This window comes from Hylobates moloch, unplaced genomic scaffold (assembly GCF_009828535.3).
Source record: "Hylobates moloch isolate HMO894 unplaced genomic scaffold, HMol_V3 SCAFFOLD_6, whole genome shotgun sequence".
Classification (NCBI taxonomy): domain Eukaryota; kingdom Metazoa; phylum Chordata; class Mammalia; order Primates; family Hylobatidae; genus Hylobates; species Hylobates moloch.
The window spans coordinates 75,823,363-75,850,502 of record NW_026652281.1 but is presented as its reverse complement, the minus strand read 5'-3'; the positions used below and the strand labels follow the sequence as shown (position 1 = coordinate 75,850,502).

The window sequence follows — 27,140 nt, the reverse complement described above, 5'->3', positions numbered from 1 at the left end:
CTCCTTGCCAAACTATGTTTGAAAAGCCCTAGCTTCCAAATTTTCAGGGACGCTGATTTGAGTCATAAAAAAACTCTGTTCTCCCATTTAGCTGGCTCTACGTGTGTAAAACTGTTTCCCCATTGCAATTCTCCCGTCTTGATAAATTGGCTCTGTCTGGGCAGCAGGCACAAAGAAGCCACTGGGCAGTTACAGTCTCATCATGTAGTTTAGTAAAGTGGCCCAGATGTAATAAAATAGGGAGTGGTGAGGACGGTGACAAATAGAAAATCCATGTCCTGTCTAAAGGGGGCATTAACTATTCAACTGCTCTCATTTGTTGCCTTCTAGCCCCAGATTTTTAAAATACTAGAACTAATTCCCTCCCTCCCCCGTCCCTCCTTCCCTTCCTCCCTTCCTTCCTTCCTTCCTTCTTTCCTTCCTTCCTTCCTTCCTTCTTTCCTTCCTTCCCTCCTTCCTTCTCTCTCTGTCTCTCTTTCTTTCTTTTTTCTCACTCTGTCACCCAGGCTGGAGTGCAGTGGCTCAATCTCTGACCACCTTGCTCACTGCAACCTCTACCTCCAGGGTTCAAGTGATCCTCCCATGTCAGCCTCCCGAGTAGCTGGAACTACAGGCACACACCACCATGCCCAGCTAATTTTTCACATTTTGGGTAGAGATGGGGTTTCACCATGTTGCCCGGACTGGTCTTAAACTACTGAGCTCAAGTGATCCACCTGCCTCAGCCTCCCAGAGTGCTGGGACTACAGGTGTGAGACACCAGGCCTGGCCTCTTTCTTTTTTGTTTTTAGTACAAGGACCAAACAAAACATATCTGCGAGGCAGATCCAATCAACCAGACTTCACTTTGGGACTCTGTTTTAGTATTTCAATTTTTGGAGAAAAAGGAAAACATACTTGATCCCGTGTTTGTTGGAGTAAGCTGTATGGTAGCTTTCAAAGCAAAATCTTACTTACCAGCCATCAACACTGGCTTTCTGAAGTTCAGAAATCCCAAAGGACAAAGATCCCATGAAGTCATTCCTGCTGGTCAAATCCCAATCCCAAATCTCTACTGACAGTCTTCTGTCTTTGTCCGATTCTTTCAGCTGACTGCATAGAGAAAAAGAAAAGACATCAGTGGAGGTTGTAGTAATTTCTCAAGCAGAAGAATTGTACAAGAGGACAAGACCTGGAGGTAGAAATTTTTAAAGACTACAAGCTGCTGAAAGAAACATATTCAGTTTCCATCCCAGGCTAGTTCTCCAGGGAGTGAGAGCTTTTTCTGTTTGACAGCCTGTGGCTTAAACAGGCAGAGCCTTAGATTGGCTATGACAAGAACAGTTCTAACTACGTTTGTTATCTTATGTCTTAATAGGGTTCAGGATATTCAGGAATTCCTACTGCCTATAAGAAATACAGATATCGGCCGGGCGCGGTGGCTCACGCTTGTAATCCCAGCACTTTGGGAGGCCGCGGCGGACGGATTATGAGGTCAGGAGATCGAGACCACGGAGAAACCCCGTCTCTACTAAAAAATACAAAAAATTAGCCGGGTGTGGTGGCGGGCGCCTGTAGTCCCAGCTACTCGGAGAGGCTGAGGCAGGATAATGGCGTGAACCTGGGAGGCGGTGCTTGCAGTGAGCCGAGATTGCACTACTGCACTCCAGCCTGGGTGACAGAGCAAGACTCCATCTCAAAAAAAAAAAAAAAAAAAAAAAAGAAATACAGATATCAATTGCATAATTGGGTGTGTACGTGTGTATATCTGCACACAGGTGGGTTGAGAATGAGGCTGAGGAAATGCATGGAGAAAAATCCTGGGGAAATTGTCTCTTCTGAGACATGTCCTTGACTGAGGCTGAGAAGGGGCCCAGCTTTGTCCTGAGAGAGGGAAGAGGAGACAGGACAAGGAACTGTGCTTCTAGCTGGTGGCTAAAAAAGTATGACCTCTAAAGTCAGACTGCCGGAAGCTGAATCCCACTCCACCCCATATTTGCTATGGGACTTTGGGCATACTCTTTAACCTCTATAAGCCCTATTGCTACATTGGGAATAAAATGAGCCGATGAAGTCGGATCACTTAACTCAGTGTTTGTCACACATCACATATGCTCAGTGAATTGGCTGTTATAACCAACTCCTGATGCCTAGATGTATAAGAAAGAGACTCCCAGATTCTTGGAGCCCTGGCCAGGGAAGACCCTCAAGGGACGCTGGTGGAGATGTCCCAGAAGGCTGCAGGCCAAGCATCATCCATAAACCCAACTCTAGAGAGGCTGTCACCACACCCTGTAGGTTATGTCCCCCTGTTTGCTGGGCCCCATCATTTCTCCCACAACTTGCCTTCACTTAGCAACACATCACACAATTTCCTATCCTACCCACTCCCCCACACCACAGGCATTCTCATCTCTATTAAAAAAATAGCTCTAATTTTTTTTCTTGGCTCACAATACAAAATTGCAGATGGAAGAGAAGGGAGGGAAAGAGAGGAATGAGGGAGGGAGAAGACAGAAAAGGAGGGAGGTAGGGAAGGAAGGAAACAGACGCTAAGGGAGGAAGAGCTCCCTGATCTCAGGTGGCCCATAACCCAACCTCCACCCCCATGCTTACTGTAGTCATTTCCACTTACAATCTAAATGTCTCGTTCCACTCGGGGTTGAGGGAGCATTTGATGGTTTTGGTCTTCTGTTTGCTCTCACTTTTGGGATCAGGAATCAGTTTCAGTTTTACGTAGGGATCTGACAGGCCATTGGGGTCCATAGGTACAAGGTTTTTAGCATCTCTTACTGAAAAAGAAAAAGCAGTTTTTGCATTAATACCGTCCAACATGTTTAAGCACCAAGCAGTGACGGCTGCAGAACTTGTGGAAGGTTCTTTGGCATCACACTTGTTTAGTGAGAAATTTAATTTTATTAACGTCCACAGCTGAAGCAGCACACAAAATGAGATGGGCTGATAAGATGTCAACTCTGTTCTGTGTTGGTTAAAAATGGATTTCTGACTTTCACACTGCTCTTCTCATACCAAGATTAACTTCTAAGCTTATTTTCCACAAAGCCCACAGGAAAGGCTGGCTTCTTTCGTTTAGCATAATGTTTCCAAAGTTCACCACACTATTGCATGTATCAGCACTTCATTTTTTTGCATGACTGAATAATATTCCATCATATAGATATCCCACATTTTGTTTATCCATTCAGCAGTTGATCCACAGTTGGGTTGTTTCCACTTTTTGGCTGTTGTGAATACCGCTGCTATGAACATTTGTGTACCCCAACACAAAAGGTCACATATTGTATGATTCCATTTACATGAAACATCCCAAACAGGTAAATCCATAGAGACAGAAAGTAGACTACTATTAATAGTTGCCAGGGGCTGGAGGGAAAGGGAAATGGGGAGTGACTGCTTAATGAGTACAGGGTTTCTTTTGGAGGTGACAAAACTTTCTGAGAACTAGATAGAGATGATGGTTGTCCAACACTGTGAATATTCTATAAATGTCACTGAACTGTACATTTAAAAACAGTTAATGGTTAATTTTATGTTACATTAATTTTACCTCCATTCAAAAAGAAAAAGCTAAAGAAAGGAAGAATTACCCTCTAAACCAAGGTACACCTATTATCCATGTATCACCCATAACCAGCACCCAGACAGCCCATAGAGAGAAGGCTGGAACAATGTCAGCAGCATTAGAGCTCAGCTCCACTCTGACTCCAGAACACCCAGGTAAAGGAGGCTATAAGGCTAACATGGTGAAACCCTGTCTCTACTAAAAACACAAAAAAATTTGCCAGGCGTGGTGGTGGGCACCTGTGGTCCCAGCTACTTGGGAGGCTGAGGCAGGAGAATGGCATGAACCCAGGAGGCAGAGCTTGCAGTGAGCTGAGATCATGCCACTGCACTCCAGCCTGGGCGACAGAGTAAGACTCCATCAAAATAATAATAATAATAATAATAATAAGATGAACTTAGAGGAGAAAAGGAGGCAGGGAATCAGCAGTGAAGATGCAACTGGCCATAGAAAGGATGAGGGAGACTAAATCATCAGCTTGGAGAAACAGGAAGTAGTTAATTAGGAATCAATTCAGAAACCAGTAATGCAGGTAGTCAATGGACTAGAAAATGAGAATTGTATAGCTCTTAAGGATACAATGTCAATCATCTTACTTACAGTAGAACAATCCACAGTAATACATTCAATCCAAATTGACTCTAACTCTCTGCTAAAAGGTGAATACACAATGACTCCTATCAGGAATGCAAAGATGGTTCAACCTTAGGAAATCTATTTTCAATGTATTCATCATGTTTACAGATCAAAGAAGAAAACCATAAGACCATTATAGTTATCTAGAAACAGCAGAGAATTTTCTTAACAGGACAAAGCCTATCTGAAATAACAGCACCATGGTTCATGATAAATGCAATTCCATTAAAGTAAGGAATAAGACAAGGATACCCATTACCATAGCCATCATTTAATACATTTTTTCTCGTGTTCCATAAGTGCAGTAAGAAATAAAGAGTTACTATCTAAACCAAGATGCACCTATTATCCATGTATCACCCATAACCTGCACCCAGACAGCCCATAGGGAAAAGGCTGGAAAAATATCCACAGCATAAATAAAACCAGAAATGTTGTAAATTCAAGATGACAAGAAAAACAGATTAGAAGAAAGAATATTGGAAAGTAGGAGAGAAAGCACCCCCTCACTTCCTGCAACCTTTGCTCACCCCCAATCATAGTCATCTCCTACCACGGTCACGCTCTAGAGCCTATTATCCCAGAAATTATACCACTTTCTCAATCTCAGTTTCAAGTACCCTACTATCTTACACCAATTTCTATTTTTCCAGTTCATTAGCTCTATTATTCTACTGCATAAATCTTCCCCTATTCGTCAGTCCATTCTCCACCAATCAGTCCCTTGAACCCAACACACTCTCTTGATCTCCCTATGCCCTCTTGCTTTTACTCCATTCATCCCCAGATTCAATTTTATAGTGAATTTTAGCTACTCCTTTGGAAAGACCCTCAACTCCCTTGCTCCTCTTTCTTTTTATTTTACTTATCTCACAATACCCCAGCCCTACTTAAATTCAAATACCTGTCCTTTCTTACTCTGTCCTTTTCCTGCACTCAAACAGCTGACCATTGCTGGAAAAAAAATAAGACTGACTTCCCTAAAATGATACAGCTAGTAAGGGGTTGAGACTGAATAAATGAGATGGGAGAAGCATTGAATTGGCTACCACGATGCAAGCTGTAACTTATTCTGTGCTGACATTTTTTCTGCACTCTAGCAATGTGGCACTGTCTTCTATTTTTCCACAGGCTGAATTCATCTCCCATCTCAGCTTGCAAGCTGCATCTCATTTTTACACCAAAAGCAAGATGTTGACCTTGATCAGTTAAGTTCAACAAGCAAGTCCCTACTAAGTGCTAAGCATTCTGCTAGGCCCTGGGGATATAGGGGACAAAATAAAATGTTAATCTTGTCCCCAAGACAGACCATATAGTGTCATGGACACAGGGCTACAAGATCCCAGGGTCCGCATCTTACCAAGCAGTTACTTCACACATATGAACCTCAATTTCTTGATCAATAGAATAGGTTTTTACAAGAGTAAAATTGGATAAAGAATATACATGTTTAGCAGAGAACCTGGAACTTAGAAAATACTCAATAAATGTTAACTGCTACATATTACTGCTATTTCATTATTATTCTTATTCATATTCAGTGCCCTCTTTCACTACGTTTTTGTTGTGTGTGTGTGTGTGTGTGCGAGAGAGAGAGAGAGAGAGAGAGACAAGGTCTCACTCTGTCACCCAGGCTGGAGTGCAGTGGCATGATCAATGGCTCACTGCAGCCTCGACCTCCCGGGCTCAAGTGATCCTCCTACCTCAGCCTTCCAAGTAGCTGGGACTACAGGTGCTTGCCAACCTAAGCCTAATTAATTTTTTAAAAAATTTTTGTAGAGGTGGGGGTCTCTCTATGTTGCCCAGACTGGTTTCAAACTCCTGGATGCAAATGATCCTCTGGCCTTGGTCTCCCAAAGTGCTAGGATTACAAGTGTGAGCCACCATGCCTTGCCTATTTGTCTATTTTTATTATGAAGACTTAACCATTTCCAAATGTACTGACATCAAATGGAACCATTTGTGGTTTTCTTCTTAACAATGCATTCGATGTTTACTTGAACCCTTCCATAGGAGAGCTTCTTAAACCTTACTGTGCATAAAAATTACTCAGAGGACTCATGATACACATATATCTGGCACCCACCCCCACAGATAGATTCTGATTCCCTAAGTCTGCAGTGAAACCTGTCCATATGCTTTTCTAACACATTTCCATGTGATGCTGATGCTGCCAGTCTGTAAGACACACATTAAGTAACATTGTTCTGGAGAATAATAATTTCTCAAAATACCCATGCATTTTCCCCATAGAATATAATATCCAACTGTTACTTTCATTTCTTGAGCCTTCCAAGAAAAATAACATGTACCAGTTTCTAGGCTGGGATCCTGGAGTGACACATCTATCACATAGTGAGCTGCACACACACAGGATTGAGACACTCAGAAGCGCCAGAAGCTTGTCTGTCTGGTTGATTGGCAACACAGAGGCAAGAAGAAACAGCTCATCTTTCTTCTCCCTGGCAAGGCCACTCCCCCTCCTCCGTCCCAGTCTTGTGAACTGACACCACAAGGATAGTCACTGGAAAAAGATCTTCTATCATAAGCTTAAGGAATTTACAGCTCTTTTAGAGTGCTCTTTGCTGGACAAGAGTGTTGTATTTTGAAGCTGTCAATCTCAAGACTCGTGGTTTAACAGTAATTTTTTTTTTTTTTTTTTTTTTTTTTTTTTTTTTTTGACACAGGGTCTCGCTGGAGTGCAGTGGCGTGATCACGGCTCACTGCAGCCTTGATCTCCCAGGATCAAGCGATGCTACCACCTCAGCCCCCTGAATAGCTGGGACTACAGGCATGTGCCACTACACCCAGCTAACTTCTAAAAAATTTTTGTAGAGATGGAGTCTCACTATGTTACCCAGGCTGGTGTCAAACTCCTGGCCACGAGTGATCCTCCTGCTTCGGCCTCCCAAAGTGCTGGGATTACAGGTGTGAGCCACTGTGTGCAGCCAAGAATGACCTTTTCTTGGGAATCTAATCATTGCAGAGCCAAACATTATTCACTGAGGCATGACTCCACCTCTTCCCTCACCTTTATAGGTCCTTTCTTCTACTTTTGTCCTTTGAAGCTTATTCTCTACCAAAGGGGCCAAAACATTCTGTGCAACGGAATGCTGTGGAATGACTGCTGGCATTCACATCTCCAAGAGCTCTGGCTACTAAAACCATCTATCATGAGCAGTTGACAGTAGCTGCAGGCTAAGATCCAAAGGGCTGTCCCTCCTGAAGCGTTTCAAAGTTGAGTCGTGTTTCCCAGCAGCAAGAGAGCCGCATATGTATCGCGGAAGCAAATCTCTCTAGACCACACTTGGCGAGACCGACTTTGATTTTTCTTGATAAATGTTTCTTTACTATCTTTGTTGAAACCCAGCCAGCCCAGATGGTACCAAATGCTTCACACAAAGCAGAAATAGCAAACGTCCCCACTGGTGGAAGTTTGCTAAGTGTACAGGAGAAGCATGTCCTGGTCCAGAGAACACTGCTTGCCCTGGGCATGGGCTCTGGGTACAGGGTGAGGTCTGCCTGTTTCTGTCTAAGGGTCTTTGGAGCAAGTGAGGCCTCTGCATTCTGGTCCAAGTTCCCTAAGACAGCACTGAATCCATAAAAAGATAGCATGCATGTTAACTACTTTTCCAAGAATTGTTCTTCATCAAGAACTTCCTTAATTGTTTTTTCTTTCTAAGAAGATACAATTATCTGTCAGAAAACTCGCAATAATTGTGCTGCTTTCATATCCTGATCCCACATTATGTGAATCAGGAGCATCTCCTATTTAACTCCTTTTGAAGGAACTTTCCTCAATATTATGAGTTTTGCTTTGTCCTCACTGTGTGTCCTCAAAACAGTAATTCATTCCAATGAAGGATTTATTAAGGAAAAAAAAGAATATTAATCCAAAGTAATACCCACTAACATTCAGCCTGAGGATGTGTGCAATTATAAAAGTAGGAAATAGCCTGAGTGCCCACCAATGGGGGAAGCAGTAAATAATTTATGGCACATTCATACTGTGACATACTCTGCCCATGCTGATAACATTGGGCTATCTATATGCAGAAACGTGTTGAAAAAAGCAAGATGAAGCATGTTGAAAAAAGAAAATGAGGGCAATATAATGCCTCTTTGTTTAAGAAAAAAGCGTGAAGGCATTAGTGGTTCAATTAGTGAAATCCGGAGCTGAACTGTCAGATAATAGCATTGGGTCAATGTTGCATTTCCTCATTTGAATAAATGTACCAAGAATGTTTTTGTTCTTGGGAAATACAAACTGAAGTATTTCGAGATAAGTGGAAACCATGACCCCAACTTACTCTCAGATGGATCAGAAAAAAAAGTGCACATATATAAAAATACATTAGTAGAGAAAATGCTAAACCAAATGGGGCAAAATATAAACAATTAGTACATCGGGTAAAGAGTATACAGAAATTTCTTTTATTGTTATTGCAATTTTCTGTCATTTTGAGATTATGTCAGAATAAAAAAATTTTAAAGGCTCTCCAAATATTTAAAGGAAAGGTACAGTAAAATGCATTTTCTACAAGGTCATAGATGAATGTAAATATATAGAAAAGAGTCTGAAAAGATATACCCAAAATTGATTTAAAATAATTTCCACCTTTGAGGAACAGGTATAGGAACCTGATTTGAGGTTTGTGAATAAAGATTTTAGCTTTATCCATCACATTTTAAATTTCTGACAAAGAGAATGTATTCTTGTATTAATTGTGTTATTTATTAAAACAATTTACAAATTCAGTTGTGCTTTGACAGTTTCCAAGAATCTATTGCCCTGGCTTTCAGATACCCCATTCTGTTCCTCCAAAGAGTTTATAGGGCAATTGGATCTGCAGGGTGATACTTAAAAACTTTTGGTTTGCATCACAGAACCCAGAAAATGAGCTCCGTGGTGAACAACACACAGATCCAGGATAAGCTCATCGAGGTCAGCTGGACATCCTCAGCACATGCCCTAACCAGGACTGGAGGGAGAGACTAAACAGGTGAATCATTTCAGAGCCATCAACCTATTTTCACTGTCCTGCCCTGCCCTTCTCCTGTTTCAGTTACCTGTTGGTGGCTGACAGTTCACCTGGTCCTTTGCTTGAACCCCCCTGCCCTGCCATACCTTCCTAAGTTGGAAGCTTCTTTAGCCCTTTGCTCTACAATCTAGATTTGTGTCCCATCGACTCCTGTTTACTTATTACTTCTTCTAACCCTGGGGGTTTCTGACCCCAAGGTTCTCTGATGCTGTGGCTTTTATGAGCCCTGGAATCCCTCAGAATCCCCTTCCTAGCCTCTGTAACTGTCCATGCTGTATAATCTTCACCTGATAGGCTCTGATTACAAAACCAGCAAAAACGTGGGGTCTTTGGGCAGCCCACATCCAGCATCAAAGTCCTCCTGAGCACATTGTGGTCCCAAAGGCTCCTAGAACAGCTGGCTTCCCGTCATTGCTGGCAGTGGTACAGTTATCACACATCTAATTATCTGTGTTAAGACAGACTTCCAGCTGGGACTGTCATGGTGTCTGTCAGGGAGAGAGCCTGTCAAACCACAGCTAGTGAAACAATGGTGGAGAGCTAGCATGGTGAATCAGGAACTAAGTTAGCAATGGCTAGACTTCAGAGTCAGGCAGACACAGCTGTCAGTTCTACCTCTGCCATGACTCTCACTAACTGGGTGATCTTACTCGGATGGCTTCTCTGAGCCTTTGTCTCTCCACCCCCAAATTCTCACAAACCTACAGACAACTCAAAAGGGCTCTTGGATAATAGTGGGGGTGACCATCCATCCCAGTTTGCCCAGAGTAACCTCAATTTAGAACTGTTGTCCTCTCACTCTTAAGAGAGTCCAAATTTTAACAATAAATTATATGACTACCCTAATGATAGAGGATAATAATGTCAAAGTGGAATGTAAGGCACATGGCAGAGGCTCAACAAATGTTGATTTCCTTTCTCCTTTCAGAGAATTTAGGCCAAATTATGTAACAATCAAGATAAATTCCAGGGCTAAAAGAGTATCCCTCCAATGTGATTTTCATACAAATGAATCTTGGAGGAGGTCTGAGAATAATAGATGACGTGAAGTCAAATGTATCATCCATTCTTCTTATGACCTCTCCAATCCAATCCGGGCATTTGGAGTTTCACCTGATATGGCATAGCCTCTGAACTCTCCAGTGACAGTTTATCCTTTTATGTCTCTACTCCCTTTACCTGGCTTTTTTTTTTTTTTTTTTTTTTCATTTCATCAAACCCTCCAATTCCTCAACTGTTTCCTTTCCTCTGGTCCATCAGTGCATTGCTACGGTTTTACTTCCTCCCTACCCCTTCCCATATGGAAAAGCCATTCAATCGCTTCTGACCAGTGGCTTAAATGTCCTTACCTTCCTGTCTCTTCAACATCCTGTGTGCATACCCTAAACCATGAGTGAAATTTGCTCTAGAGAGTGTCCCCAGGGGAAAGTGTCACACACAGGGGCTTCATGCCACTATATACCCATGAGCTCCAACCACAGCAAGGTCCTGCACACTGCTTGTCAACCCTATTGGGTGTCCCTTGTTAATTTCCCATTCCTTAAAGAAGCAATTTCAAGATTTCAATTCTTGAGGCTCCCATCTGATTCCTACCTCCATCTCACTCATCCATTGATCTTTGGTATTATATGTTTTTGTCATTAATTTCTAGTTCTGTTCTTTTTTTATTGGAAAATGTGGGCTGAGCAATTTCTGGGGGCATTTTGGAGGGAATTTAATAAGGTTTCCTTAACAAGTTAATATATCACTAATTTTGTGAATACTAGGGAAAAAACGTAATTCTTTCATTGAAGGGTTCAGGATTCAAGACAGAGAGGTATTTTATATTCACTCTAATTATATTATTTAAATTATCTATATCCATTTTCTTAACCTCTTTTATCTGTCCAAGACTGACAAAGTGTGTTTTTAAAGCCCTTCTATTATGGTATTTCTGCAAATTTCTCCTTTTATTTCTAGTTTTTGCTTTATGCATTTTGACCCTAGGTTCATGATTACTTTTTATCCCCAGACTTTACTTACCATAAATAAAAGACTCATTTTATATAGTATATTATATATTTGTCTTGAACTCTACTTTGAATACAGTATAGATGTTTTTCCATTTGCTCTCGTCTTTTATCTAGGAATATCTGATACTCATTTACCCATGGATAAATGCTATTTGTTCTCTACGTCTGTCATTTATTTAGTGGTTATATTTATTTATTTGTCCCTTTCCCCTGCCATCCCCATTGGGAGCACTCCTTGAGCTTGTTTCCATATTACTTATTACATTTTCTGCAGTAGGCACTCCTCTATCTACTGCTTCTACACACTTTGATCTAGTCTACTGTTTTAAATTACTTTTTAGTATCATAACATGACAACCTTCTTGCTTCTGCATTCCTCTTATCCAGTTCCCTCCTCATCTTGGACTATTGCCTTCTTTTCTCTCTCTTCTCTCTGTCTGTGTGTACATGTGTCTTTTATCAGCTTATTTTCTGCCTATAACATTTATTTTATGTGTTTAATTACATGCAGTAAAATTGACTTTTTGGTGCACAGTCTTGTGCAAAAATTTATACGTTTTAATGCATGTACAGATTCATGTAACCATCACACAATCAGAATACAGAAGAGTTCTATCACCTCGGAAAAATTCCTCATACTTCTCCTCTACAGTCACATCCTCTTCTCATCCTCAGTCCCTGGAAACCACCGATCTGTTTCTCATCACCACAGTTTTATCTTTTCAAGAATAATACCTAAATGGAATCATACAGCAAGAAAACCTTTTGAGATTGATTTCTCTTTCTCGACAAAGGGCCTTTCAGGGTCATCCATGTTGTTGTGTATATGAATAGTTAATTCTTTTTTATTGCAGAGTAGTATTTTATTGTATGGATGTATCAAGGTTTATCTATTCAGCTGTTAAATAATATTTGAGTGGTCTTCAAATTTTAGTGATTACAAATACAGCTGATATACTCATGGGTTCTTGTGTGAGCATAAAGTTTCATTTCTTTAAGATAAATAACTAGGAGTGGGATCATTCAGTTACATGCGTTTGCTTAGCTTTATAAGAAGCTGCCACACTTTCCCAGAGCGGCTGTACCATTTTGCATTCCCACAGTGATGCATGAGAGTTCCTCTTGTTCTGCATACTCATTAGCACACCATATTGACAGTATTTATTATCATTATCATCATTATTTTAGCCACTCTAGTAAGTGTGCAATGGTACTTCATTGTGGTTTTAATTTGCATTTCTCTAATTTCTAGTGATATTAAATATCTTTCCATGAATGTATTGGCCATCCTTGTATTATCTTTGGTAAAGTGTTTGTTCAGGTTTTTAGATTACATTTTAAGTAAGGCTGTCTTCAGACGAATGAGTTTGAGAGTTCCGATACAATGAGTTGGATACAAGTCCTTTGTCAGATATGTGATTTGCAAATATGTTCTTCCAGTTTATAGTTTGTTTTTTGCAAAACAAAAGTTTTTAAACTTTAATAAAGTACAGTTTACCACTTTTTTTTTCTTTTATGGGTCACGTTTTTAAGTGTCACGTCTAAGAACTCTTTGTATAACTACAGGTCATAAAGATTTTCTCCTGTGTTTTCTGAAATTTTATACCTTTATATTTTGCTCCATGACCCGTTTTGAGTTAATTCTTGCAAAAGGTGTGAGATGGAGGTCAAGGTTCATTTTGTTTTCATATAAATGTCTAATCATTCCAACATCATTTGTTAAAAGACTGTCCTTTTTCCATTTCATTGTTTTTGCACTTTTGTTGGAAATCAATAGGCCATATTTGTGTGGGTCTATTTCTGGATTCTCTATTGTGTTCCAACGGCTTATGTGTCTATCCTGTCACCAATATCACATTTGATTACTGAAGCTTTATATAGTAAGTCTTAAGATTGGGTACAGTAATTCTTCCAACTTCATTCTTCATCTTAAGAATTGTTTTGGCCATTCTGGATTCACTGCCCTTCTATATAAGTTTTAGAATCACTGTGTCCAAATCTACAAAAAATCCTGCTGGGATTTTGACTTGAATTTCATTAAGTCTACAAATCAATCTGTAAGACTTGCTGTCTTCACTCTGCTGAGTCTTCCAATCCATGAACATGGGTTATTTCTTCATTTATTTAGGCATTCTTTGATTTCTTTCAGTGTTTTGGAATTTTTATCATATAGATTCTAGACATGTATTGTTAGATTTATGCCTAAATATTTCCTTTGTTTTGGAGCTGCTGTAAGTATTATTTTTTAAATTTTTGGTTTCTAGTTGTTAATATATAGAAATACAATTGATTTTTGTGTGTTGACCTTGTATGCTGCAACCTAGCTAAACTCACTCATTATTTCTAGTAATTTCTTGGTAGATTCCTGTGGATTTTCTACATAAACAATACTGTTTTCTGTGTACAGAAACAATTTTGCTTTTTTTTCCTTTCCATTCCGTATAGTTTTGATTTTTTATTTTATTATTACTTTTTTTGAGACAGAGTCTTGCTCTGTCACCCAGGCTGGAGTGCAGTGGTGCAATCTCAGCTCACTGCAACCTCCGTCTCCCAGGTTCAAGCAATTCTCCTGCCTACTCCCGAGTAGGTGAGACTACAAGCATCTGCCACCATGCCCGGCTAATTTTTGTATTTTTAGTAGATGTGGGGGTTTCACCATGTTGGCCAGGCTGGTCTCGAACCCCTGACCTCAGATAATCCACCCACCTCAGGCTCCCAAAGTGCTGGGATTACAGGTGTGAGCCACCGAGCCGAGCCCCATATGCCTTTAAAAAAGTTTTTTGTTTTATTGTGCTGGTTATGACATGATGTTGAATCGGACTGGGGAGGATGAACATTTTAGTTTTGTTTCATAGCTTAATGGAAAAACATGCAGTTTTTCATCATTAAGTATGTTACAGATTTTTGGTAGATACTCCTTACTGGGTCAAGAAGATACTTCTTACTGGTGTGCTGAGAACTTTCATCATAAATGAATATTGAATTTTGTCCAATTTTTTCTGCATCAATTGATATGTTCATTTTTTCTTTCTTTAGATTACTAATATGGTAAATTACATTGGTTATTTTTTATTATTAAGCCAGCTTGCATTCTCAGGATAAAACTCATTTGGTTGGAGTGTATTTTTCATTTATATATTGCTGAATTTCATTTGCTAATATTTCAATGAAGATTTTTACATTTATGTTTACAAAGAGTTCTTATACATGACACTAAAATCATGACCTATAAAAGAAAAACTGTACTTTATCAAAGTTTAAAAACATGTGTTCTGCAAAACACAAACGACGAACTGGAAGAAAATATTTGAGATATTTGCTTGCAGTTTTCTTGTACTATTTTTGTCTGGTTTTGGTATGAGGGTAATGCTAGCCCCATAAAATAGGTTGAAAAATGTTCCCTTCTCATCTACTTTTTAGGAGAATCAGTATTATCTCATCTTTAAGTGTTGGTAGAATTTACCAATATAAATTTCATTTTAAGCACTTTTTAATCTGGATTCCACAAAGTATCACGTATTATACTTTTATTTTCTTTCAGTTCAAAATATTTTCTTATTTCCCTTGAGACTTCCTCTTTGAACTAAACCATGGATTATTCGGAAGTTTGTTTGTTAGTTTCCATATTTTCCCAGGGGCTCTACTCTTATGATTTTACTTCTACTTAAATACTGACAACTCCCACCCACATCTCTTTACTGACCTTTACGACTGTATGTACAACTGTCCACTGGCTATCTTGTACTGGATGTCCCATGTGTACGCCAAACTCAACATGTCCAACAACACTTATCATCCTCCTGCTCCCCTGACACCACCATATCTCCTCCCTGTCTTTCAATGCCAGTCTTAGTGAGTGTTTAACTATCCACCCAACTGCCCCAGTAAGAATCTAGAAATCATTCTGGTCTCCTCCCGTTGGTGCAATGTACAACCAACCCTGTGCTGTTTGATCTGCCTCTTTCTCATTTTGTGTACCTGAGTCCCTACTATTCGTATCACTGCCATCTGAACAATAATAAGTGTGCCATAGAATTACTGTAATTATTAAGTCGTATTTGAATCCTCGTATTGTGCTGGGCAGGTGATGAGTGATTCATAAACAGCAGCTGCTCATATGATTGCTGCTTGGCCACTCACTTTTCCTCTCCTGGTGAAATTAAGATCCTCCTCATTTGTTTCCTGCCTGCAGTCTTCTATTGAGCCCTTCCTTCACTCCCCCACCAAAGTGATCTTTCAAAAGCTAGAAACCGATCACACACTCTTCAAATAAAAATCTTTCATAATTTTAGAAAATCTATTAATAATATGATTCGCTATAAAACTAGGTCAAAGGAGAAAAACTATATAATTATCTAAAAAAATGACGAAAAAGGCGACTGACAAAATTCAATAACCATTTGTCCTTTTAACATTTGGAAAAATAGAAATAAATGAATGCTTTTCTTGACGTAATAAATATACCAACAGCCTTCATTATGCTTACTGGTAAAACTCTAGAGGCATATCTATTAAGGCCACAATCAAATTAAGAATGCCCACCATCACTATTCTAATTTAACATTGTTCTGAAAGTACCAATCAATGCAATTACATTTTTTAAAAGTGTTGGAAAAGAGGACACAAAATCAGCTTGGATTGTCAGAATTGTATCTTAGAAAAATTCCCCAAAGATTCTGGCATCTGATTGGTACCACTTTTCTGGTTTGTTACCCTGATCAATTTTTTTCCATTTTTAATCTCTTTGTCACTTCAGTGGGAATTTGGAAGAAGGAGACATTCAATATATGGTCTCGGTTGAGCATGAATTACATTTTTAGTTAGAAAAAAAATGTACTCTAAATCTGAGAGAAAGAAATCATTGTATAAAAGGGGGGCTGGTCTTGTGCACATAATTCTTAACAAACTGGAACTAGACCCAACGTGGGTGCCCCAAGGTTCAGTCCAGCTGATACTCGGACTTCTGAGAGTTTTGCAACACTGCCAAATGTCACACGCGTCCGTGTGAAGAGACCACCAAACAGGCTTTGTGTGAGCAACAAGGCTGTTTAAACCTGGGTGCAGGCGGGCTGAGTCCGAAAAGAGTCAGCAAAGGATGATGGGATTATCATTAGTTCTTACAGGTTTGGGATAGGCATACAAACTACCTTCTTAAGGGCAGGGGAGAATATATCGTATCAGTTAGGGTGGGGCAGGTACAAATCACAATGGTGGAATGTCATCAGTTAAGGCTATTTTCACTTCTTTTGTGGATCTTCAGTTACTTCAGGCCATCTGGATGTGTACGTGCAGGTCACAGGGTATATGATGGCTTAGCTTGGGCTCAGAGGCCCGACACCAAAACCATGCAACTTTTGTGCTCAGTAACTGAGTCCTTCTGGGACCCAGAAGCTTTGAAATCTTGGAGGTTTTATGACCCCCTAAACCCAGTTTAGTGTTAACTATTTTCTACAGAGGTTTCCCTGATCATTCAGGGTCCCACAGTTTCCAGCATTGCTCTACACTTACTCTGACTCCACACAACCACAACCCCACAAGTCTAGAGACCATTTCCCTTGACAGGGTTATGGTTAGTCCCCCTTTGAGCTCTCACAAGCCCAGTCTCTTAATAACTAGCATTCCCCAGTGGTGTGGGCAGTGTCACCACTGGATCTCACTGGGGGATGCAGCACTTGCTACTTTACTCACGCACGGCAGAGTTTTCAGGGCTTGATGCAGACAGAAGAGGAGCTCTTCAGCCCAGCTTGGAAAAACAAGAGTAAACCTGTCCCCCATAAACACCTGTTCCCCTCAGGTTGGCCCTGAGGGTCTTTCTGTCTGCCTAGGACAGATGGTTTGGGAGTCAGGCATCCAATAAGTTAGCTTTATTTCTTGTTTGGAGACCACCTCCTGCCTCAAGTTAAGTGAAAACAAGGACAGACGAGGTTTACCAATTCCTCACTCACATCCTTGGGACAGGAACCAGGATGGCGTGCCATGGGGCCCCACCCTTGCCTGGGTGCTGAGTTAATGCAGTATGAAGCACGGAGGCAGGAGGTGTTCAACAGCCTCCTCCCCCACGCTGCAGCGGCTGCAGACATGGCTCTGGGTGCTGCTTTGCAATGTGATTATTTCTAAAGATGTGACATAAATACTAACATGGAGTCCCTGGAGCTGCAGAGTCGCTACTTGGCAGCTTAATTTGGACATTCAATCAAAACTGTCTGTCGGCAGCTCTGCACAACCCAAGCAGCATAGGGCCAGAAGCCCCGCAATCTGCTCAGTGAGAACGCTAAGTGATGGGTTTAATTTTCAGAAGCTTGGGACGAAAGCCTTCCCAGCTCTGAGGAAGGCGGGTTTACCTCCCTTCTCTAGAGAAACAGTGCATATTTTCTCATATCTTCAATAGGCTCCCTGCTTTGATAAAAAAAGTCCTGTCTACATTAACCACATCACTGAATCATGGAATTCAAGGATTTTTAAAAACTAAGAGGCACATTCTCAGACCATGATCCTCAGACAGTCAGGGAAAAGGGCTGCCATTTGAAGACAAGTTTCCTGTTTCTTCTACTGTTGTTCAGGGATGAAGGGAGAAGAAAACATCTGTTAGAAGGGGTACCAGCAGATGAATGCTTCCTCCTTTCATTGTCAAACATCCTCAGTCACACAGAAGCACTAAAAGAGAGTGCTGGATACATTTGGATGAATGTACGGATGAATGTATGAACTGGATGGATGGATGGATGGATGGATGGATGGATGGATGGAGAGATGAATGCATGTGTGGATGGATGGATGGATTAGACAGATGGATGAATGTATGGGTTGGATGGATGGATGGATGGATGGATGGATGGATGGATGGATGGAGAGATTAATGCATAGGTGGATGGGTTAAGTGGGTCGATGAGTAAAGTAATGGGTCTTAACCAGCTTGAAGGAAACTGGCATCCTTTCCATTTTCTTATTATCATAATTTTACCAAACTATCCATATCTCAAGGCATCTACTGAATCTGCCCCATCCCACATCCCTCCATCCTTCACCACTATAGACACACAGACACACACACGCGCACGTGCATCTTCAAATACTTCCAAATGGCACACAGCCCAAGCACAAGCTAACCAATACTGATGCTGTGCTCAGTACTGGAACAGGGTCCTAGAGGCACCCTGATATGCCCAGGTGCTAACTTTACTTGCCAGGCTGTGGGGAGGTCCAAGGAGGATCCCAGGGGTGCAGCTGGGACCGTGGGAAGAGCTGCCTCAGGAGAGAGCTGCAGCCATTTTCCAGCAGGCACAGAAGCACTGCTGGAGTGTTCTGGAAGAATGTCTAACTACACTGAGATGCAAATCCAAATCCGATGACCATCTATAAAAGGGTACACAGCTGAGATAGACAGAGTTCCAGCACAGCCCCCACCCTATGCCTCTGCCTGTTATTCCAAACTCTGCCCAGACAGAGGCAAATATTCCAGTGACCCTGGCCATCAGCAGATGCTGTACTCCGGCTCCCTGAGAGCAAGTCCTATGCCGTTTCCTTCCGCGACTCAAACAGTGAGTTAAAGGCACGCTTGTAGCAAGGTAATACGCTGAGGTTTGAAGTGCCTGTTTCTCCCACTTTGCACTTCACTGAATTCTGTCACTGGTACCCTGAGGCTCCTCCCCCCAGACCATGCAGCTAGACGTGAGTCATCCACTGCCTTAGGAAGAAAGTTGTCAAGGTATTAGTGAGGAACAAAGCCAGTGAATTCTGACTTCTCAGTTCTGAAAGCTTCTGTCTCCGTCTTTCTCCCTATCAGGCCCCAAAAGCTGAGCTCCAGGAGAACAGAGAGAGTGGATGAAGAAGCAGATAGTGCCCCCTTTTTGCTCCATGATTCACCCCTCTGCTCTGCATACTCTGAATTAGCCCCACCTTTCACCTCTTTTAACCAGAAAAGCCAAAAGCACTCCTGTGCATCTGCCAACAACTGCCAATCCTGGAAAGAGGCTGAGTCCAAATCCCAATTAGGCTTAACTGGGGTATATAAATAAGGCTTTTCACATGCTCCAAACAACTCCCCTTTCCCTCACATCATGGCTGAGAAGTCCTGTTTCAGAGAGTGGTTCTCAAAGGGTGTGGCCCAGACTAGCGGCGTCAGCATCACCTGGGAACTCATTAGAAATGCATGATCTCCTAATGTTATCCCTCCCACCTAATGTAAATGACGAGTTAGTGGGTGCAGCACACCAACATGGCACATGTATACATATGTAATAAACCTGCACATTGTGCACATGTACCCTAGAACTTAAAGTATAATAACAAAAAAAAAGAAATGCATGATCTCAGGCCCTGCCCAGACCTGCTGAACTGAGGATGAAACCCAGCAACCTGTATATTAACACACCTTCCAGATGACTCTGATGTGACACTCATGTATGAAAACCACTGCTTTTGACCAGTGCTGTTGAAGCCAGCCTCACCAGGGTAGGAAGAATTCTGGACAGAAATATAGTTACAATTCAGCATTAATCAGGCTAACTTTGACCCACTTCCTTGCAACTGAAAGTCAAGTAACACTGGATACCGACCATTTGCAACCTCGTTGTTCCTATAGATAGGATTTCTGACATTAAAATCATAGGCTTTTGTTTAAGAGTTGCTTAAGCAGATCCTGAATTCCAGCAGAATAGCTGATACCAACCAGTTTAAAGACCCCAAACAGAGGAATTAAATCAGCAAGAGAATATAGCTTCTTCATCTCCCCGTCCCATGACTCCATCCTGCTCTTTTCCACCAATCAACAATCTCCACACTTCAGCCCACTGCAAAACCCTTAAAAATCCTAGCCCCAAACTCCTCTGGGAGATGGATTTGAGGTTTCCTCCTGTCTCTTCCCTACAATTAAACCTGTTTCTCTGCTGCAACCCAGTGTCTTAGTGTACTGACTTGCTGCATGCATTGGGCAGTGAACCTATTACAGTTACACTGTCCAATAGAACTTTCTAAAATAATGGAAGTGTTTGCTGTCCAATATGGTAACCACTAGCCACATGAGGCCACTGAATACTTGAAATGTGGCTATTGTGTTGGAAAAATTGAGTTTTGCATTTTATTTAATTTTCTTTAATTAAATTTTTTTTTTTTTTTTTTTTGAGATAGGGTCTTGCTCTGTCACCCAGGCTAGAGTGCATGGTGCAATCATGGCTCACTGTAGTCTCAACCTCTTGGGCTCATGTGAGCCTTCCGCCTCAGCCTCCCGAGTATCTGGGACTATAGGCATATACCACCACATTTGGCTAATTTTATTTTTTGTAGAGGCAAGTTTTCGCTATGTTGCTCAGATTGGTCTCAAACTCCTGGCCTCAAGCAATCCTTCCACCTTGGCCTCCCAAAGTGTTGGGATTACAGGCTGAGCCACCAGGCCAAGCTCGTTAATTTAAATTTAAATAGCCCCACGTGGCTAGTGGCTGCCATACTGCACAAAGCAGCTTAGACCATTGCATCAGCCTCCTGACAGATTTCCCTCCCCTGCTCATCTCCTTTCAGGTCACCCTATAAGCTTCAGACAAATTAATCTTCCCAGAACGCAGATCTTATCATGTCATTCCTACTCTCAGAACATCCTCACTGACTCACTGTTGCCTACTGATTTTAAATACATGTTCTTTTTGTTCTTTTTTAGCAAGCCAAAATGTTTTATTCCAAAATATGATAGAAAATAGATTAAATAATAATAGTTAACGGTGAATGAGCTCTTACTATATGAGCCAAGCACTATTCTAAGGACTGTACATGAATTATCTCATTGAGTCCTTACAAGAACCTTATGATGTGAGTGTTAGTGTTTTCTTCATTTTACTGATGTGGAACCTGAGAGCTGAGGGGGGTTGAGTGGCTTGTCCAAGGTGTACAGAGAGCTGATAACAGTAGAGCGGGATTTGAACCCTCGCTGTCTTCCTCCCAAGGCTGCACTCTTAGTCATGACATCACAATGCCTCAGAAGATACATCTGGGTCAGATTATTTTTCCCTCTTAGGGTGCCCCTTATGAAATCCATAACCATGGTCACACGTTCTATGGCAGTAGCTTCAAGGTCTGTCTTAAACACATCACTTGCTCTTCTTTTTTTTTTTTTTTTTTTTTTTTTGAGACAGAGTCTTGCTCTGTCACCCAGGCTGAAGTGCAGTGGCGTGATCTCGGCTCACTGCAAGCTCCGCCTCCCAAGTTCATGCCATTCTCCTGCCTCAGCCTCCCCAGCAGCTGGGACTACAGGTGCCCGCCACCAACCACGTCCGGCTAATTTTTTTGTATCGGAGTTTCACCGTGTTAGCCAGGATGGTCTCGATCTCCTGACCTCGTGATCCGCCTGCCTCAGCCTCCCAAAGTGTTGAGATTACAGGTGTGAGCCACCACGCCTGGCCATCACTTGCTGTTCTATAGTGAACAAGCAAAAGCTATCATCAGCTGTCTTGGACTCCTTCTGGAAAAGATCAACATATTTACCCCCAAAATAGCATCTTTCCATCTCAGAAGGAATACTGGACAAATTTTAGGTAAAGTCAGCACATCATTCATCAAGGTGTAAAAAACATGGTTTAGGGGCTAGGGGATGAATATTGAACTTTAGACTAAGACATTTAAAAAATGGGCCAGGCGCAATGGCTCACACCTGTAATCCCAGAAATTTGAGAGGTCAAGGAGGGAGGATCGCTTGAGGCCAGGAATTTGAGATTAGCCTGGGCAACATAGCAAGACCTTGTCTCTACAAAAACAATTTTCACGATTAGCCAGACGTGGTGGCATGTGCCTGTAGTCCCAGTTACTCAAGGGCCTGAGGCGGAAGGATCACTTGAGCCCAGGAGTCTGAGGCTGCAATGAACCAACATTGTACCACTGCACTCCAGCCTGGGAGACAGAGCAAGATCCTGTTTCTAAGAAATAAATAAAAATGGCAAAAATGTTTAAGGCAGGTAGGATTCAAACAGGTGGGCAATGGGAGGCCATCTTTAGGAGAGGTTCTTACAGATACAACAGTTCTAATCCTGACCTTCATCACAGGGCTGACAGTCAAATTATTTAGCAAGGGGTTTATCCATCAGAATGGAGACAGCCAAAGCCCTGGGGTAGATGTGAGGGCTCCCACTGAACTAGACATTCACCTTTTCATTACAGATCACATCCAAGGGCTCTTGGAGAAGAAACTAACAAGGCCAGAGAGGCAGAGGACATCTGGCGGTATTTCTTAGTTGCCAGCTGGCATAGAGATATTTTGATGTTTTGATAATCGTCTCTGATCAAGATGACTGAGCACTGCATAAATACTTCCACTTTACAGTAAGGTATACTTGAGCTACTGAATAGTTTCATTTTTAAACAGCCTTAAAATGAGAGAGAGAGTTAGGCCAGGTGTGGTGGTGCATGCCTGTAATCCCAGTGCTTTGGGAGGCCGAGGCAGGTGGATCACCTCAGGTCAGGAGGTCGATATCAGCCTGGCCAACATGGTGAAACGCCATCTCTACTAAAAATACAAAAATTAGCTGGGCCTGGTGGCACATGCCTGTAATCTCAGCTACTTGGAAGGCTAAGGCAGGAGAATCGCTTGATTTTCCTCCCAGGAGGCAGAGGTTGCAGTGAGCAGAGATCATGCCATTGCACTCCAGCCTGGGTGACAAGAGGGAAACTCCATTTCAAAAAAAAAAAGAGAGAGAGACAGAGAGTTAAAGAAAGCAGATTGGCTGGTTGTGGTGGCTTACACCTGTAATCCCAACTCTTTGGGAAGCTGAGGTGGGAGGATCACTTGAGGCCAGGAGTTGGAGACCCCCATCTTTATAAAAAATAAAAATAATAGTTATCTGAGCATGGTGGTGCATGCCTACAGTCCCAGCTACTCAGGAGGCTGATGTGGGAGGATTGCTTGAGCCCAGGAGTTCTAGGCTGCAATGAGCTATGATTGTGCCACTGCACTCCAGCCTGGGTGACAGAGAAGCACCCTGTCTCAAAAAAATTAAAAACAAAAGCAGACTGATGGTTGCCAGGGGCTAGGAGGAGGCAGGGATGGGTAGTCACTGCTTAATCAGTATGGGGTTTTATTTTGGAATGATGGAAATGTTTTGGAACTAAATAGCGGTGGTGGTTGCACAACACTGTGAATGTACTAAATGCCACTGAACTGTTCACTCTAAAACAGATAATTTTAAGTCATGTGAATTTCACCTCGGCAAATTTTTAAAAACAAAAGGCGGGGGTGGGGTGGGGGTTAAACTCTATCCAAATTGCGATCAGCCCATAAACAAGCAGCAAACTGAATTGGGCACCCTCATGATGATAATAACATCCTTGCTGAGATCCTGGAGCAGGGCCCAGTGATGCTGACGACCCCTGCAGAATGTGTCCACTGTGATCATTAACTCCACAAAGGCCTGGGCATGGTTACTGCAACTCAACGCCCTCTTCGGCCCCCACCATAACTTTCAGCTTTTCCTGCACCATCTCCGTACATGGTGCAGGCCAGACTCCAGCTAGCCTTGGCTGCTGGCTGTTCCCTGTAAGATCCTGCCTCCATAGAAGGAGACAGATGGGATCTAGTGTCCAGGACCACATCCCACAGAGACATGTGCCCAGAGACGTGCAGAGTGGACAAGCCAGGCAGGTATTCACTCTCTTTACTACCCTAGGACCTTTACCCCCAATCACAAGTAGAACCACTGGCCCTGCTGAGTTGAGCTAGACTAGCATTCTCAATTCTGGATCCACATTAGAATCGGTGGAAATTGGAAGGTTGGACGGGTTCCTCTTATTCCTTTTCCCCAGTCCTATTTATCTTTTTTTTTTTTTTTAGACAGGGTCTCACTATGTTGCCCAGGCTAGTCTCAAACTTCTGAGCTCAAGCAATCCACCCGCCTTGGCCTCTCAAAGTGCTAGGATTACAGACGTCAGCCACCGTGCCCGGCCATGTTTGTTTTCCAGGCAATGCAGAGAAGAGGTAGCTCAGGCTCCTCTTACCACACCAGACATGCAGAGTTCTGAGAGGTCTGAAAGCAGAATAAGTCTCAAATGGAAAGCCTAGAGAGAATGCTTAGGGTGTATCATGATGACGAGATCATTAAGCTCCTCCCCTATCTCTGAAAGCCCCAAGAGCAGCATCCAAGTCCTTAACTCACATCCTCACATCAGCCCTGGAGTGGAGAGGGGCTTTGAGCTCCCTCTTCAGGTCACAGTGTGTCCTACCCTTTGCCCAGATGGTTCCCTCCCTTGCCTTTGGCCCAAAGCTCATTCATCCTTCTAGTTAGATCTCTAAGGCCACCTCTTCCCGGAAGCCTTTCCTGACTTCATCTGACCCATCACAGGATTTGTTCCTTTTTTTTTTTTTTTTTTTTTTTTTTTTTTGTCTTGAGATGGAGTCTTGCTCTGTCGCCCAGGCTGGAGTGCAGTGGTGCAATCTCGGCTCACTGCAAGCTCCGCCTCCTGGGTACACGCCATTCTCCTGCCTCAGCCTCTCCGAGTAGCTGGGACTACAGGCGCCCGCAACCACGCCTGGCTAATTTTTCGTATTTTTAGTAGAGGCGGGGTTTCACCGTGGTCTCGATCTCCTGACCTCGTGATCCGCCCGCCTCGGCCTCCCAAAGTGCTGGGATTACAAGCGTGAGCCACCGCGCCCGGCCTTGTTCCTTTCTTATTTTCAGTGGCACAATATACTTTAGAGAGATATGTACTTGCTTTACTTGTTCTGCTCTATTAAATAGAGCTCCTTAAGGGAAGGCACTATGACTTCCTAATTTTTCTGGCCGAGGGCTTGGCCTCAGGATCAAACAGACCTGAGTTTGAGTTCAAGTGATACTACTTCCTAGCTGTGGAGCCTTGGAGGATTACTTAACCTCTCTGAGCCTCAGTTTCCTCATCTGTAATATGAGAATAGCAACAGTGTTCCCTCATAAGATGGCTGAGAGGGCTGAGGAGCTATATACTTCACGCTATTATATGCGTCGTAATGACTGCAACCTATTTTACACTCAACAACTTCTAGTCATTATTATTATTATGTTCTGTTAAGTGCCTGGGATACTATTTTCTACATATTTCATAGATACTTAATAAATGATTTTTAAATGTCATTAAATTCCCTGGTTTCAAGGCCAGGCGCAATGGCTCATGCCTGTAATTCCAGCATTTTGGGAGGCTGAGGCAGGCGAATCACTTGAGGTCAGGAGTTTGAGACCAGCCTGGCCAAGATGGCAAAAATCCGTCACTACTGAAAATAAAAAAATTAGCCAAGAGTGATGGCACGTGCCTGTAATCCCAGCTACTTGGGAGACTGAGGCACAAGAATCGCTTGAACCCAGGAGGCAGAGGTTGCAGTGAGCCAAGATCGTGCCACTGCACTCCAGCCTGGAGGACAGAGCAAGACCTTGTCTAAAAAAAAAAAAAAAAAAAAAAATCCCCTGGTTTCCTGCAAGATGAAAAGCTTACCATCACAGAGCCCCAATCCCAGTATAAGTTAGTGTCCCTTCCCTGGTTGCCCAGGACACCTTGCACTTGTGTCTGGCACAGCAGTCCTAACACTTTGCTGTAATTATCCATTTATTTGTTGTATTGACAGTGGTGACTCCATAGCCCAGCACAGTGTGAGCCACACACTGAAGGAAGGAAGGAATGGCCATGAATCACGTCATCTCGGGAGTACCTGTTGGGAATGGAGAAGAATCTTAAGACCTCCAACCCAGAGAGAATATACAGGTTTTGTGATTTGTTCTAGGCTCTGAGGATGTGATGACAATAACAATGACAATTTTATTTAGCACATACTATATGCCAGGCACTGTTTTGTTTTGTTTGTTTGTTTTGTTTTGTTTTGATACAAAGTCTTGCTTTGTTATTCAGGCTGGAGTACAGTGGTGCAATCACGGCTCACTGCAGCCTCAACCTTTGGGGTTCAAGTGATCCTCCCACTATCTTCACTCCCCAAAGCCTCCCAAGTAGCTGGGACTACAAGTGTACGACCATGCCTGGCTACTTCTTAAAATTTTTTGTAGAAATGGGGTCTCACTATGTTGCAGGCTGAAATCAAACTCCTGGGCTCAAGCAATCTTCCCACCATGGCCTCCCAAAGAGGTGGGATTATAGGCATGAGCCACCACACTCAGACCCAGGCACTGTTTTAAGCACTCTATACACAGCACAGCATTGCTCGTCCCCAGTGCTCAGCCTCTTCCAGGCCAAACTTCAATGTCTCACTCTGGGAGGCAGGAATCCAGCAGCTGAAAAAAGTCAGAGTCTTACATGATTTAAAAACAGGCTGTTCTGAGGCCATCTGTTTCATTTGCCCCAGGACATGGGGACTGGACCAAACTGTCCTCTAACACGGCACCTCCTGCATTTCATGTACCCTTATCTGATCTAAAGCCACTTTCTATACCAAATTAGTCAAGTGTGATGGTGATGAGCTTAAACCCAGAGATCCTGGCAGATCAGCTCTGCCATAGAGCAGCTTTGTGACCTAAAAGTTACCTAACTTCTCGGTAACTCAGTCTCCTTGTTTAAAAAATGGGGCTAATGATAAGATGTCGGCTCATAGGAATGTTACAATCATTATGAATTAATAGAATGTCTGGCATATGGTAAACATTCACTATTTGCTGCTTTGTTATTATTGGCTTTTATTTTATATCGATATCTCCATAGTGTTCTAGCAGAATACTTAGTAACCTTTACTTCACTATCTTCACTCCCCAAAGTTCTCAGGGTCCCCTACCAGGACCTGAAAGAAACGAGGATTCCTCACTCTATCACTGATACTCACAACACCTTTCTTTAAAAATAATTTTCTGAACCAAACAAATATTACCTTAGATCTTATCCCAAAATTAAATAAATGCTTTCATTCGTACATTCACCTTTTGGTCTTTTTCCATATTAACATTCAAT

At 42.2% G+C, this 27,140-nt stretch overlaps 1 protein-coding gene across 3 annotated transcripts in view; it reads right to left on the bottom strand.

Moving 5' to 3' along the window:
• The window catches only part of PRKCB (protein kinase C beta), a 388,313-nt gene that overhangs the window by 122,561 nt on the left and 238,612 nt on the right, over nucleotides 1-27,140 (bottom strand). For all 3 annotated transcript variants that reach the window (XM_032157135.1, XM_032157134.2, XM_032755926.2), the window contains 2 exons: nucleotides 2,615-2,771; nucleotides 958-1,092 (listed from right to left, as the gene is read on the bottom strand). In XM_032157135.1, the coding sequence (XP_032013026.1) occupies nucleotides 958-1,092; nucleotides 2,615-2,771 (292 nt within the window). The remainder of the gene's footprint in view (nucleotides 1-957; nucleotides 1,093-2,614; nucleotides 2,772-27,140) is intronic.